Source organism: Notamacropus eugenii, chromosome 7 (genome assembly GCF_028372415.1).
Source record: "Notamacropus eugenii isolate mMacEug1 chromosome 7, mMacEug1.pri_v2, whole genome shotgun sequence".
NCBI classification, from domain to species: domain Eukaryota; kingdom Metazoa; phylum Chordata; class Mammalia; order Diprotodontia; family Macropodidae; genus Notamacropus; species Notamacropus eugenii.
In genome coordinates this window covers 152,697,311-152,713,990 of record NC_092878.1, presented here as the reverse complement: position 1 = coordinate 152,713,990, position 16,680 = coordinate 152,697,311, and the positions used below count along the sequence as shown (strand labels likewise).

Genomic DNA, 16,680 nt, shown 5'->3' with positions numbered 1-16,680 from the left:
CTCTACTTGAAAGGTAGAAGGAGAAAGGTGATGGCCAGTGCTACACACATTATTTGGGTTTGAGCAGATCTTGTAGCAGAGCAAGCATCTGAAGGCATGTGGGAACCACTGGATACCACTGCTTAATAGGCCTTGCCATATAGGCAGCCAGTGCACAAGGGTTTCTTTGTTTCAAGAATGGAAGACTTTCCAGCGGTGATCGCACTTGGCAGCTGCCTTCAGGTGCATATAAAAGCACCCAGCTTGGGGGAGGGGGCTTTCACTTCCTCCTCAGACCTGGCAAGATCCTCACCCTATACCAGGTACAAAAGTCACCAGTCAGAGTAAAGCTTTGGGGGGACTGGGGCATAGAAGGCCAGAACTCAAAACCAGAACTATCAGCTTGTATCATTACAACTGTAATCCTCATAAGGTAAATAAAAGTCCTGGTAACTGTGTAACTACCAATCTATTCCTAGGTTTAGGATGGATTCTGTAGCTTTCTCAGACAATGTTGAAATGGATGGAATTAAAAGAAAACTGTTGGAAAGTTCTTAGAACCATAAGAGACTATGGCAAATTTATTTTTCAATCAACAATTTGGATACTAAAAGTAATTTTTTAGTCATTTTGACCAGATTGATACCAATGATATTCTGAATATTATAAAATATTTGAAGAGCTCTAGAAATAAACACCAAATCTGGAATTTTTCACTTTTCTTTGGCAGTTTGGAGAAATTGATAAACTACTTCTGAGAACGGTGTCTTTTTTAAAATTCATAAAATAAAGAAGGTTATAAAGGAAGCTGATTTTGTTAAAATACAGTTATCAAAATATTTTTTTAAAAAGTTCACAGACTCAGGAACTTCTATAGTAGATGAATCAGTTAATGTTACTATTAATTATGTCTTAATGGGATCTTTTTTTTTAGTGATTCATTGCTTCACTCAATGCTAAAATTTGTGATGCACACTTAGTCACTATTAACCTCTGATTCTAGTATCCTGTTCTATTTTTCCAAAAAAGAGTAATTAAACTTCTAGTGAGGAGTTTTATATGTCATAAAGTATGTGGTGTTACTATCGATCATAATTATTGCAATAGAGAAAAGTTTTAGTATGAACATAGATGAAATACATGAAATGAGTATAAATGAACCTAGACGAAATTGCCATATGGTAAAATAGTTTGCTTATACAGGAATATATTTGTGCCAGAAGGTTAGAGAGTTTAAAGTAGTCTCTTTTTGTCAAAATAAATTGGCTAAAAATCATTTTTAAAAAGGTGTTTTAGTTTGTTTTATTCTAACACACTGATAATTTTTGATAGCTTTAATTCTGCAAACATTAAAGTGTTTGTCCCATGTGCTTGAATGAACAATGGGGCTCCTGGCTGATGCTAGGTCTCAATGTAATTTAGTGTCTTTTCATTTAGACATTTTAATGGTCAAGTTGTACTTCTCAACTTTCCAAACCAGCTTATCTTTGCAGGAAACATATCTAAAGGCAACAAACACCTCATTTTGTCCTCTTTCGTGTGAACAATTTGTTCGAAGGATGCTACATTCCACTTGAAAATGGAGATTTTTTTTTAAATGACTACATTTGCAAATATGCCCCCAGGCAACAGGAAACTAATGTTTCAAAAGAAAACTTGATCTCACAGCTAGATAATACTGGTTTCCTCAATAATTCGTGAGTGCCTGAAGGCTTTATGTTGTTGCCAGACATACATTTTTTTGATTGGTAAGAATTGCCAGATGACGTTTCATGAAATATAAAAACAAGAAAGACAGAGGGAGGCCAATAAACAGAACAACCTGTCAGTCGGAAAAGAAAAGGGAAAGAGATTATTAGTCAACAGCAAGAGATGGCACTTGGAATTCCATTGTACATTCTGCTCAATGGTAGGCATTCTCTACTTCAGTCTTTGTGTGTGTCTGAAATGTGCATGGGATTCAATTTCTCTTCATTGAAAAGAAGTTAGATTCCAATAAATTTTGCCTGGGACAAAGATTACAGTAGGGATTCTGGGAACCAAGGGGCACTGTTTTAATTTGATCAATGTTGTTTTTCTGATGTTTTGACCCCTTTCTCTTAGAACATAATGACTCTATTTTAAAACAATTACAATACATTTAATGCCTTTAACTAATTCTAATATAACTGTTCAGGTACCTGAATTGGTATATACATATATATGTAGCTATACATACACATATATCTCTATTTGCATTTATATATGCCTATATCTATGTATGTCTATACAAAAATATATACTTATATGAGTATATAGAGATATCTATATAAAACTAAATATGTCTATTTTATATTATAGATATATTATTATACATATTTATATACCTATATCTATGTATGCCTACATATATATGTATATACCTATACTTTTGTAGATGTATAGAGATATATTATGTTCACATATAGAGATATTTATATAAGTAGATTATAAATAAATGTAATGTACATAAGTGTGTATATTGTCCATATATGTATATTATATGTATATACATGTGTTTAAACCATAAATGAGACTAGATTTAGAGCAAGAAAGGAACTGAGATAGAGTTCATTTATTCTAATACCTTCATTTTAAATTAGAGGAAAGTGAAGAAAGAAAAGGTTCAGTGATTTGTCCAAAGTCACCCATATACATATATATAGGTGACTTATATATGGCAGAATTTCCACCTTGCTTCAAATTGAGTAGACTTTCCACCACACTCCATTTTCCCTTGGCTTGTTCTTAATAAATAATATTTTTCTTCTATCTTCCTTAATCATAATAAAGGAATCCTCAGAATGATAATTTTACATTTTTAAAAATAAAAGAATGAAATATATGGTCATTTCCATTTGTTTATTCTTTTGGCTTCAGTTGCAAATGAAATCTGAGCAGTGCTAAATCACCCTGACTAGGTGTAATTCCAAGATGTGCTTCCTAGACCTGAAATAAGTTGCTTTGGGAAATTAACATGGGGAGTTTTTTTCTTCTTCTTCTTCCTAATACAGCCATGGTATCATTGAGTAAAGAGACAACTGTTACTGTATCTACACCAATTACAACCCAACAAAGTAACTGGACAGTTAACAAAACAGAAGGTATTTTCTTCCGTATATTTGTGTTTCAAGTGATAGTTTAATTACTGGTAAAGAAAGCTGTATTCTGATGAAAGCAAGGTCAATTATTTCCAGTGACGCTTCTTCAATAGGCAGCTTAGCAGGATATGTCTTGTGGGAGTGTTCTAATATGCTCAGAGCAAAGAGTTGCAAAACATGTTAAAAAGAAAAAAGCAAAAAACCAACAAAACCCACCACATTTTAGTTTAAATCACTGACCTGGAGGTGAAGACCTGCACAATTGCCCGAATCTGAACCCAGGATTTCCCTTAAAACTTGGATGTATCCAAGTCTTCTCTTGGTAAACAAAGACCTTAACTATTTTAGCATTCTTGGTTAACTGGCATCATAGCTTCGTATGGAATGAAACCTACTTAAGCCAAAGGAACACTGAAGAAAGTCAGCCACCGAATCCACTTTCCCTTCATGTCCAGAAAGTTCTCTTAGCGTCTGCACAGCTCCCTAACTACCCAACCTTTCGCGTTTCTTTTAATTATGATTACAATAAGTACTGGCAGCTTCTGAGCATCAGCATTTTTTCAAACCTGTTTGAACTCTCAGAGGTGAACTTGGAACGCTCATTACTTGCCAAGACCTGAACACAAGCTTTTATGGTTCTCACGCAAGCCACATTCCCCATGTTGCTTTGAAGGTTAGTGATGTTATCAAACAGAGAGGAAACACCATATCCTGACCTCATAGCTTGGCAGGCAAGTAGGGGAGGAGGGTTATTCCAAATCTTTACTTACAGAATATATGTATTCATAATAGCGAAGTAGAAAAATCACCACTCTGATTTCTTGATTCCTTTCTTGGGAGCTCCCTCCACCTATGAAATTATGTCTTCATGTCAGGACACATACATGCGTATACAGTACGATACAGCTATGTGGGTTCATATGTATATACATGCATATGTTACATATGGAAGCACATATGCGCATAAACATGTATATATGTGTGTATATATACATACAACACACATATATTTGTGTATACATATATATATACACACACATATATGCATATATGGCCTAATATAAACATCTAAGAGACTCTACCAATAGTTTTAGACCATAAAAACTTATTTTAATATACCTCTTTGCTTCTTTTTCCCTTTAAACATCCAAACAAGACAATAACTTTCAGTAACTTATTTTTGTAAGAAATACATATCTGTCAGCAGCAGCATTTTGTCAACAGTCATGAAGTGCATTTTATTCAAATAGATGTTGCTTTTCACCTAAAATTCTCAAGTCACCAGCGATGTACCTCAGTCTGAGTTACCTATTGTCAGTTCTATGTTTTTATAGCAGTCCCACCTAAGACCATTCTTTAAATACAACACTTTGTGTCACCTGTGAAGGGAAAGTTGGCAATATTTTTTCCTAGCTTTATAGAGGTGATGTTTTCTTGCTTTTAGAAAAGGAAGAAAAAAAATCTGTCTTCTGAATGTGTGCTCTTTCTCTAGATAAGCAGCTTTCATATTTATTGGATTCTGAAAAATATTGAGAACCCCCTAATGAGCTTTTTATCTGATTATATCTATAGATATGCAGTGTTTTCAAAATGAAAATTTCTTACTAACATTCTAAACATTTTGATACTGCAGACCTTTCAAAAGGGTCTTGGAGTTCCTTTGCTTATGCTTTGAGAACCATTGCTCTAGAAATGTCTACATTTCTTCAATTTTCTCCTTTTCTTTCTCAAAGTACCTAGACAAGAACTAGGTATAATTCTGAGCTACTATTTTTGATGCATCTGTGTTGCTACAAAAATAATGGAGTTGGAAGGCACTGGAGAATGATCCAGTCAGTTCAGAGTGATGAAGTGAATTGGCCATCTTCATACAGTGGTCAAGAATGTGAGTCAGGCTTTGAACTCTATACCTAATGTTCTTTCTAGAAGAACAGTTCGCGTTTCCTCAAATTTCAGCATCAAATCTAAAGATTAGATTAGAAGCACAGATTACCCTCATTGGACAAAACTACAGATGAGTATTTTAAAGGTAATTTTCAGTATATACGCATCAACATCTGTGAACAATCACACAACCTGTGTTTTTGAGACCTCCACACCCACTCCAGGAGACAATATTTGGGTGTTGGTAGCACATTTAGCATGTCAGACATTTCAAGAAAAACAACAAAAATAAAAGAAAAACCAAGACTTGATCTATCTAATAACGAAGACATGTACTTTTATAAAAATATGCCAATGCAGCTTAATTACTGGTTTACCAAAAAGACCTCATTAACAAGTTGGTGTCACCTCTGCTCACAGAATGGACCCCAAGGTCATAATCATTGAGTGAGTTTTAAAGTTTTACTGAGATTTAGAGAACTGGATGTTGGTGGCCTTAGAGAAAACTATAAGTTTCCTCTCCTTAAAAGAATATTGTGTCCTCAAAGGAGGCAAGGGTCAAGGCAAATATCTACTAAAAATTCTACGATTTATGGTAATCTATAATGTGATCGTAGAATCGGAGCTAGAAAGGACATTAGAAATTATCTAGTCCAAATCCCTCATTTTGCTCACAAGGGAAACTGAGGCCTGGAGAAGTTAAGTGACTTGTCAAAAAGTCACAGAGATGATGAGTGATAGGGTAGGATTTTAGAACTCTGATTGTCAGATGCCCAAGTCACTGTGAGGTGAGCTCTTTCCTATGGCAAGTCTTTTGGGTAGGCTCACCAAGTGATTGATTATTCCTCCTCTTGGATCCCTCTGTTTCACCTCGGATGACATAAGTAAACTGCTGATATTGGGAGCACTGTGCTAAATATGCCCAAGCGGAAAAAGCCCCTCTCCATTATATCCAGGAGTTAGCTGAAGAATACTGCAGAAGGAACAGAAATAGTCTCTTCTCTGGGGATACAAAGTTATAGTTTTCCCAGGCTCAAAAAACCCCCTATATTCCATTATTTGTCTTGGTATTTGATACATTGCCATATGCTCATTTATTCTGGATAGAAGTTTGAGTCCTAACTTTTTGGTGGCTTCTTTTTATAGTCACAACAATTCATCAATTTTAGTTCTTTAGGTTATAGTAATGGATCCAATGAGGGGAAAATGAAGCTATTTCTCCACTTTCCTTTGTGATGTCTTGAATGTGTGTGGGGGGGGGAGGGGGGAGAGAGTTTAAAGAAGAAAAGGGGAAGGAGAGGAGAAAGAAGGCATGTTAACCCTCATGCCTGAGGCAACTCCTAGAGGAATTCCCCATATAGGTTTAGAACACTTTGTCCTTTACTCAGAAGACTAGAGGATTGAACTCAACATGTCACATCATAGTGAATGATACATTTTGATACATGGAAATGAAAAGAGATAAAACAGTAATCATATTTATTTTCATCCCTTCTCTAAAGAAAATGGTTAGTAGAGTGGTCACTGGCACAATGCTAGGAGGATAGAATAAATGCTGCCATCTTTTGGTGAGCTTGTGCACATACATTTCAAGTGCCCCACATTCTGAACTTGAACTTGAAAGAAAAATCAATCCCTCTCTCCCCTTAATTTTTTAAAGACTAAACTGGATAGGATTAGCTCCACCCTCTGAGCATCACTTGTCTCAAGATCAGTTGTTCCAAAGTTGAGACAGTCAAAAGAAATTAAAAGGGGGGGGGGGAGGGAAAGGAGGGCTTCCTTGGCTCTTTGACCTTCTAACTCTAATTTATTCCTGCTGTTTCCTTTTTTCAGCTGAACACACAGAAGGGTTCATAGCCCTGAAGTTTTCTCACCCATGCCTTGCAGACCATCATAGCTACTGCATAAATGGTATCTGTGCATTCCATCATGAGCTCAAGAAAGCCATATGCAGGTAAAGGCAATGAACACATTCAACCCTACTTCTTCTCCTCTTCCCACGTAACTGCATCTTGCTCAGCTGGTGGTCTCATATCAACTACCAAACAGATCTACTTAAGCAAACTTAAGGAGACATGAGGTCTGAAGAAGACTTGTAGTGACTTTTCTTGAAGAAATCAGGAATTTGATTTATCTTTAATTTTTCCCAATGACCAGTAGCATTTCACTAGCCTGCCATTTCCCAGCTATCCCTGTGAGTTAGCGATAGGGAGGAGGCAAGCCAGACCTATGATTTCTTCCTGTAGAAACTTTAGTAATTTATCTCTCATTTCTGCCTCAGAGAGTCTCCATTAATCACTAAGAGTTTAAGTGAGTTACCACTAGTCAATTTCACACATCAACAAATGTTTATTAAATGCCCACTATGTGCCAGGCATCGGGCTATTTTGGGGGATATAAGGACAAAAGGGAGGAGAATACAACATTAGTCACAAAGCTAGGACTTAAACCTAGATCTTAATGCTGCTAAAGTCAGCTCTTTAGCTACTACACTATAATCTATGACTGTAAAATCATAGATAAGAGATAGAAGGGATCTCAGAAGTTATTGAGTCTCACCTCATTTTAAGAATTAAGAAACAGGTGAAATTGAAGTGAAAGAAATGACTCCATCTGTGTCTCACAGATTTCAGGTACCAGATTTGAGCCCATGTTCTCTGCATCTAAATACAGTTACTTCCTTCTCTAAGCTTTCATCTCTCTATCTGAAGGGACATTTGGTATAGTGGATAGTATGTAGGTCTCACCATCAAAGGACTTGGATTGGATTCCTCAGTCTACCTTTTATCATTTGGGTGGCTTTGGACAAAGGCATCTCTCTCCTCTTTGAGCCTCAGTTTCCTCAACTGTCAACTAAGAAGGTTGGGCTCGATGACCTTTGAGGTTTTCTTCCAGCTCTGAATCCATGAATCTCTGAAATATAAAATGTCTCAACTCAGACTCATGTAGGGTGTGTGACCCTAAGTAAGCCACTTCTCCCTGGGTCTTAGTTTCCTCATCTGTAAAATGAGAAATTCTTGATAACGTAAGTTACAAAGGAACTTTTGGACCAGGTGGTCTTCCATTGATTCAGGTCATTCTCTAAGACTAGGTTTCAGCGAAGTTGCATATCTGTACTGATGAATTCTTAGCTGATAATTTCCTTTGCTAGTCAGATTATAGACCAGACACTGGATTTTCATTTAGACGCTGAATTTTCATTCAGATCAAAGGAAACATATTTGAGACCTTGATAAAAATAACAGCGACCTTGTTTAGTAACTCGCCGCTTTTGACAGACTGAGGATTATTTCCTATCTATAACCCCTGCCTCCTAAATTAGATGATTTCTCCTTTTCTGTAGGAATACTTCTTTCATTTCAAGCATTTGTTGATTCACTGAAACTTTGATTTCTTTTGTACCTCTACCATTAACATTTTTTAAATATATATATATTTTAGATGCACTACAGGTTATACTGGAGAAAGATGTGAGCACTTAACATTAAATTCATATGCTGTGGATTCTTATGAAAAATATATTGCAGTTGGAATTGGTGTTGGATTGCTATTAAGTCTTCTCCTTGCTCTTATCTACTGCTATGTAAGAAAGAGGTATGGATCAAGAAGGAATGTGGCGTGGACAGCATTGTATTGAAATTCACACTACCAATCTGGCAGGATCATTCATGACAGCAATTCTGGTACCTTTTTCTTTGTTTTCGTTTTTGTTTTTCTCATGAATCCTAAGAAAAGAAGATGGAAATGCACACCAACATGCACCTTACCGCCCTGCACAAAGTTCACAGTTAGTAAATATTTACTGAATTGAATCCTCAGTGACTGTGGATAGCTACAAATTCCAGCTTTTATTACCATGCCCTTGTAATTCCATCAAAGGTGAAAATTAACAGACTCATAATAGTGCCTAAGGTTGGATACCTGCTTTGGGATTCTGGAAAAAACTTTCCAATAGTTGTCCTCAACATCCACCCCTCCCCCCCACAAACTCCAAAGCCTTCTTTCCTAGATTGGTACCCTCTAGCTCTTGGAAGAAAGAGCCTGTACTGGTGGTGTTGGGTGTATTTTTTGCTGGTGGAGTGAGAGGATCAGTGGGGCTCTCCCTACTCCCCTCTCTTAAGCACTGTGCTAGAACACATAGGATCATAAGAGGAAAGGACTTCAGAGACCATATAAACCTCATACTACAGATGGGGAAGCTGAGACCCAAGGCAGTTAAATGACTTGAAAATACCTAGTAGATATTAAAAAACGCAGACATGTTGTTCCTTTCTTTCTATTACTGGTATAGTAGGAAGAGAGTTGGGCTTGGAACCAGAAGAGTTAGGTGCAAATGCTTCCTCTAACACATATCTGCTCTCTAAGCCTGGGCAAGTCACTTAAATTTTCAGTGCTCTAGTCAAATTCTTGCTACAATTCTTGTAACAGAAGTTACAAAGGAGCACAGACAATCGTGGGTAGTAAGTTTCCTTATCTGCAGAGTTCCTTCCATCTATGAAATCACAGGTCCAGTCTCAAAGCCAACATGTGAAGACTTAGAAGTATAAGAGAGGACAGAGCTGGTTTTGTTTTACCATTGTAGATGTGGATGTGATGACCATGGTCAGGGAGGGAATGCAAAAGGAAGGATAAAGTTTGGTATTTATATCACATATACATCAGTTGTAGAATTATGTAAAAGACCACTATTGTCCTATTTAATGCATACCCTATTAGATAATGTATGACAATGTTATATTACTCACTGAATTTATATTAGTCTTACATTATTCTACAATTATCTTTAGTTGTTGAACTGGTATTAAATTCAATACTTTGTTTTAAGTGCATAAAATTGCAGGCAAACCATCTCCATTGTTTGTGCCATCTAAATTCAACTATTATAAGACTTTGTTCTATTGCTAACTTAATTTTTGTCAGTCTCAGTTTGCTCTACAATTTTCTACAATGGTTGAATTGATATTGGGTTCAACATTTCTTTTAGATACATGAAATTGATATCTCCTTATAAAGTCTGCTCTGGAGAGAAGAGGCCATTGTGAGAAGTGAGCACGATATTATTGGTCGAAGCAGATGTGGATCAGAACTGAACTGAAATTTTCCAAGGGAATTCAGCAAAATATCATGCTCTGGGTGAATTAAAAAAGAAAAAGGAGAGGAATGGATCAAACACTTGATATTCTAACCTATACTCTGAGTTCCCATGGATACTTGGGAATAAATGGACATACTTCATTCTGACAAGACTTGACAGCACTAATGAAGGCCATCATGGGAGCTTTGGATTTAAGAATCATTGATACTCTTTGTGTCTTTTTTGGTTTTTACTGTTCTCAATACAAGAGCATTTGATATTTTTATTCTGATACGTCAAGTATGGATTACTGCAGTCATTCCTGCAAGAGCCAATCAGTTCAATACCATACACTCATTTGCTATAGAGGAGATCCACGTTTAAGCTATTGGTTGGACTACATGGCTTCTGGGATCTCTTCTAGCTCTAAGAATCTGTCATTCCAAAATTTCACAGAATATGGATGGGAGAAGAGAGACATTTTCACAGAGCTTCCCCACTATGTGGAGAAGGTCCTGTGCTAGGCCACAGTTGGGAAAAGAACTATAGTCATCCTTGTTCCTGGGGCCTGTTGTCTACTGGCAAGTAGGACTAGCCCCTTTTGGCTTCTCATCTGTCCACAATGTGGACCTGCCCCCTTTTCAATAAGCTACTCCTATGGCACCTGAAATGAATGTGAGAACTGTTATGAAAACAAAACCAGTGTTATTGAGGCTCCAGTGGCCCAGGCAGGAAATCAAAGTGCAAACTCTTATTTCTAGAAATGAAAGGTCTGTAGAAACATATGACCAAATTTACCCATCACTGCCATGCTTATTAAGGGAGGTGGATGATCTTCAGAAGGAGCAAGAATCTCAAGTCGGTAACCATTGTCCTAAGGAGTCAAAAATGAGCAAAGCCTTTTCTCCTCTGAATGGATCATAAAATGTTGTTCCCCAACCACACTGGTCCCTTGATTCATAATCTCTTCCTGCTAGCAAATGTATAATTTAACGAATGGCCATGTAGCAGTGATAAGAGAATTGTCTAAAGTGACCTATGGTCCAGAAGTAGCCCTTGAATTTGGACTGACAGGGTGAGCAAGGTCATTTCTTCACTGACTTGTGACATACAGGATTTTTCCTCACCATGTCTTGACTACATAGATACATAAAAGATGTCAAGGTTGGAAAAACATATCACAAAAAGAATATTACATCAGAACTCAATAGATCAGGACTTTGGTTCAAGTTGATTACCATTGACTAATTGGGTGACCTTAAACAAATAACTTTCCATTTTTAGGCCAAAGTTTCTTCTGTAAAGTATGTGAAGAAAGGATATCATTTAACAATAATAACAATGGCAGCTAGGTGGCATAGTGGATAGAGAGCTGGGTTTAGGGTCAGGGAGATCTGAGTTCAAATCCAGCCTCAGACTCTTACTAACTGTGTGACCCAGGGCAAGTCATTTGACACTGCTTGCCTCAGTTTCCTCATCTGTAAAGTGAGCTGGAGAAAGAAATGGCAAACCATTACAGTATCTTTGCCAAGAAGCTCCCAAATGGGGTCACAAAGAATTAGACCCAACTGAAATGCCTGGATACCAATAAGAAGAAGAAGAAGAATTATAAGAACAAAAATAATTGTATGTATAAAGGACTCTACAACTGGCAAAACACTGTACATGTTATCTCCTTTGATCCTCAGAGCAACTCCATGATAAAGGTTCTATTATGGTCTTTTTTAAAGATAAGGAAATTGAGACTGAGAAAGGTTAAGGCACTTGCCTTGCTAGGAATTTGCTTTGGTGGGATTTGAACTCAGGTCATTCTGACTGCAATCTTTTCCAGCCCAGGGCAGTTACGCAATTACCTCATCAACTTATTCAAATGCTAAAAGAGCATATGTGGTGGAAATAAGAAATGGTAGCTAAGGACAAATACAAATGAATTGCTAAGCTTAGAAAGAATATTGTTAGGAAGGCTGAAGTGTAGCATTTGGTTTAAATTTTCTTTAAATAGAAATGAGTTAGTTTTTGTGTAATGTATCTTAAGGTTTGAAAAACACTTCAAACATTATCTTATCTTATCCTCACATCAGTTCTCTGATATAGGTGCTGCTATTGTCTGAAGGGTCCAGACAGGTTAAGTGATTTGCTAAAGGTTACACAGCTAGTGTCTGAAGCTGAATTTGAATTCAAGTCTTTCTGATTCCAGACCAGCACCACCTCACCACCTCACCACCTCTAAAATGTTAAATTCAATGAAAAGGGCTCTAGATGCTAGAGATGAGGAACTGAATCATCATTAGGGTGAATGGGAGGATAAGATTTGAAACCCCAGATAAGTGAAACAGGACCTCATAGCCTTGAATAAGTTCAAGTCTCCCCCTCCAAAAGAAACTCTGAGCTAAAATACTCAGAACTCGCCCCCATGAGAGGTGAGTAGCTATTGGTGACCTTTAAGAAATTCTAGTGACCAGAAGAGGTTCTGCAGGATGGTAGACATGCATATACACATATGTATGTATACATATGTATATACGCATATACATACACACACATATTTTTATATGTGTGTATGTTTGTGTATGTATATATGTATATATATATGCATGCACATCCATCTATATCTACATCTATCTATCTATCTTTCTTTCTATCTATCTATCTATCTATCTATCTATCTATCTATCTGTCTGTCTGTCTATCTATCTATCTATCTACCTACCTACCTATCTATCAGCAGCTAGGTGGCATGTTGAATAGAGCACCAGCCCTGCAATCCGGAGGACCTGATTCAAATCTGGCCTCAAAAACTTCCTAGCTGTGTGATGCTGGGCAAGTCACAACCCTAATTGCCTAAAAAAAAGTTTAGACATAGTACTCAAAAATACTTAGAAATACTAAGTCTTAGACCTGGTAGTTTCTCTATGGGAAGCCAATTAATTACCAATAAAAATTACCAAGCCAACAAGAAGATACAGAAAGTCATGAAGTATCTATCTATCTATCTATCTATCTATCTATCTATCTATCTATCTATCTATCTATCTATCTATCTATCTATCTATCTATCTGTCTGTCTGTCTGTCTGTCTGTCTGTCTGTCTGTCTGTCTGTCTGTCTGTCTGTCTGTCTGTCTATCTATCTATCTATCTATCTATCTATCCATCTATCTATCTATCTACATTTTCAGAGGGGAAAGGAGACTCTTCAGACAAAAGGCCGGGGAGTTTGAAATCAATTATTACCAAAATTCTAGAATTTATAATGGAAGGTAAGCATTTAAAAAGGGAGGCAAAGGTCACTTCCAGGATGGATTTAGAAGACGCAGCCATGCCAAAATAACCACATTTCTTGTTTTGGCCAGAAATCTACTAGCATTTCAGTGAGGTATTTAATAAAGTCTCTGATAATGCCAATGTGGACTGAGGATGGTACAGTTATGTGGCTACAATGCCAATTGAATGAATTGATAACAAAGACTGGTGGGAAGCAGGTCCATCCTAACCCAGAGGGAGGTTTACAGTTGAACCTCCCAAGTCTGTGACTTTGGTCCTGCTGCTTTCCTGTTGTTGGTTTGTTTATTTTATAAGTGATGCAGGAGAAAATCTGAATAACTTGTCAAAGGTAAAATAGGGGTAAACATAAATTCCTGCACTTGGATTTAAACCAACAACAACATCGAACGCTTGGGTATAGTATGGGGGGCTACAAGCAAACATGAGTCAACAGTATAATATGGCCCCCAAAAAGTAATAGATTATGTTCTTGCATAGAGGATGAGGAAATTAATAGTTTCGGTATATATAAAAGGCGGTTAGCCTTTGCCCCCGAGTATGTCAATAAGCATGTAGCATGTCTAAGATCAGCCACTCTGGTGAGAGCATGCAAAACCATGCCTTTTGGGATCTAGAGAAGGGGCCAAGGATGCCTGTGGTTTAGAAGAAAATACATGATAGCTATTTTTAAAAATATTTGTAGTTAGAAGAGGTAATAGATCAGTTTTACTGAGCCCCACAGAGTAACAGAATCTGGCAGCCTTGAGGCCACATGTCTCAGTCTAAGTCCTCAAGTGTGGCCCTTTGACTGAATCCAAACTTCCCATCTGAGGCTGCAGGTTCCCTACCCCTGGATAAGGCAATGCTTTGTCATACGTAGAGGTTACTGGAACAAAGAACTTTTAATAGGTGTTGGAGAGAGCCACAGTCTGATTAAATAGAGGGGAAACCTTCCTAACAATGAAAACGTAGAAACTGTAGTTCAAAGGGGACTTTAGATCAGTTCAAGTCCCTCATTTTATGGATGAAATAAATGATACATAGCAAAGGGAAATGAGTGGCTCTGGGTCATTTAGGAGGTTCCTTCGAGGACTTAACTTTCTATCAATGACCCCAGTGATTGCCTGACTGAAACAAACCTCAAAACTGAGAGAATCCATGTGGGGAATGATCACTCAGGCCAAAGTGGAGGCTTTTTACAGGGATTCAGAAGCAAGACTTTAGCCAAAAAAACTCCCAAAAGACCCGACTCAGTGCAACCAAACAGCATTTGTTATATTAGGCACTGACCTGGATTCTGGAGTTGATCTTCCCGAACCATTTTCCTTTCGTTTACTTTAAAAAGAAAAACTGTGTTGAGTGTTGAATAGTTTATTTGTCACTGATTTATCCATCAATTGGTGATCTTTATATCTATTTGTGTATCTGTCATGATTCAGCAACCACAAAAATATCGATATTTACTTTGGGAAGATGGGTAGAGGAGGTCTGTGACGTCACAGTGATTCCGTGGAGCTGATGGAGAGTCCACCAACCTTTAGAGTTCCCTTCATCCTTCTGTCCTTTTCACTGTTTGCCAGGACTGTAGCTTTAGTTAGTCTCGTTCTCAATGGCACTCCCCTCCTTATCCCTTAGTAACTTACTGAAGCAAACCTAATTTCTCTCCTCCTCAAGTCAATGTGTTTAGAGGAAAAGAAAATTATTATTTTTGGTTTATATCTTTATATAAATTGAGGTTACACAAGCAGGTATAGCTGCCTCTTCAAATTCTAAAGGCCATGCCTCTATTAGTCTGTACTGAATCTGAAACTGTGAAAGGTCCCCATTCTAGTGACCTCAAAAGGACCTCCATCCACAATTCTTACTTGAAGATGATCTGGAGAAATTATAACATGGAGATGATCAGCAACTTATTAATTAAACATAAAAACACATTTTTCTCTCAATGAATGGACCTGAAGAACTTACCTAAACTGATATATGTGTAATGATAATAATAAAAATGACAGATCTAGCACCTACTATGTACCAGGTACTGTGCTAAGTACTTTATAAACATTACCTCATTTGATTCTTACAATAAGCCTTTGAGATAGGTGCTATGATTTTTCCCATTTTACAGCTAAGGAAAAGTGGCACAAACAGGTTGGGACTTAACCAGAGTTACACAGCTGGCAAGTGCCTGAGGCTAGATTTGAACTCAGGTCTTCCAGACTTAAGGCCCAGTGCTCAATACACTATGGAACCGCCTAGCTGCTTCAATCTGTCTACTGTATAAACATGCACCTCCAGGGTGGGCTCTCACCACACTACAACTCTGTACGCATGACAGTATGATGTAAACATCTGTCAAAACAGGCTGGAAGGACTTGCATTTGAATTTGGTTTGGCAGACCATCATGTCTAATCTAGATATCCACCCATACTTTTTTTTCTCTAGCCCTACTTACTAGTACATTCCAGAACACATCATCCTAATTTCATTCCAAATCTAGTTAATCAACTGATCCATCTACATATAGCTCAGAATTCCCAAGTCCTGCCCCTGATTTCATAAAAAGCTAAGTTGCAAAGAGGCCAATATGTCCAACCCAAAGCCTCACTCCCTCTGCAAAAACCATGGGATGTTTCTTGTTCTGGGAAACACCCACTGCCTTCCAAAGGTACATCTCATAAACCTGAGGAATGCAATGGTGTGGTAGGGAGAGAGAATGAGGCTGGTCAAGTCTGCCTCCTCTGGATTTTTCCATGTACCTTGGAACAAAACCAACCAGATTGAAATTCAGCAAAGACCAGAGTAAAGGCAGACTTCGGAAGAGTGACGCAAGATACCTTTATGGGGATCTAGGTCTTAAATCTCAAGGAATCAGAGGCACCTCCAGTTATACTAAGTTCCTTAAATCCACATGGAAGAATCCACAAAGAGACTACCTCCTGCCTCCAAAAGTTGGAGCTATAATATAATTTGAAATCATGAAGGGAAATCTTAGACAAGGATAGATTTATGAAGAACTTTGGCAGAAATATAATCAATTGAATCCTAGCTCATAGCTCCCCAAAAGAAAGGGAATTCTTCCTTTCCGTATTTTAATATAAGCCTAGAAATATAAAAGTTAAAAAAAGACTTCTGATCTGTAAGTTCTGCAGGGCTACATACCAGTTTTAAGGCAGAGCCCAACCCAGTACCTAAGGGAAGACTGGAAGAGTGCATTTAGGGTTGGGCAGATCCAAGGAACAGCACAGGCAAAGGAGACCAGCTGTGTCTGGGCATGAGGAGATGAGGATGGCTAGCTGATGGGCATGAGACAGTGAAAAATTCCCCCTTTACTAATAAAGTAGAACCATACCTTACTCCAATTAGG

The 16,680-nt window shown here is 37.6% G+C and overlaps 1 protein-coding gene across 3 annotated transcripts; it reads left to right on the top strand.

The window, feature by feature from the left end:
• Window positions 1-1,371: 1,371 nt before the first annotated feature.
• Window positions 1,372-15,342, top strand: EPGN (epithelial mitogen). 3 transcript variants are annotated; one of them, XM_072624283.1, is made up of 5 exons: window positions 1,372-1,888; window positions 3,012-3,101; window positions 6,816-6,936; window positions 8,424-8,576; window positions 9,967-15,342. In XM_072624283.1, exons 1-5 carry the CDS (start codon window positions 1,852-1,854, stop codon window positions 10,022-10,024), a joined length of 459 nt encoding a protein of 152 aa, XP_072480384.1. In that variant the 5' UTR covers window positions 1,372-1,851; the 3' UTR covers window positions 10,025-15,342. The 3 variants fall into 3 exon arrangements, with proteins under 3 accessions (XP_072480384.1, XP_072480385.1, XP_072480386.1); XM_072624284.1 differs by having other exon boundaries at window positions 1,375-1,888; window positions 8,424-8,665; XM_072624285.1 differs by lacking the exon at window positions 8,424-8,576 and having other exon boundaries at window positions 1,379-1,888.
• Window positions 15,343-16,680: the final 1,338 nt, after the last annotated feature.

Excerpts from the sequence above, each read along its gene's own strand:
- EPGN (XM_072624283.1), top strand. The coding sequence starts at position 1,852 with ATGGCACTTGGAATTCCATTGTACATTCTGCTCAATG. Across the intron at positions 6,937-8,423 it reads CTCAAGAAAGCCATATGCAG|ATGCACTACAGGTTATACTG; the intron begins GTAAAGGCAATG and ends TATATATTTTAG. Across the intron at positions 8,577-9,966 it reads TACTGCTATGTAAGAAAGAG|ATACATGAAATTGATATCTC; the intron begins GTATGGATCAAG and ends CATTTCTTTTAG.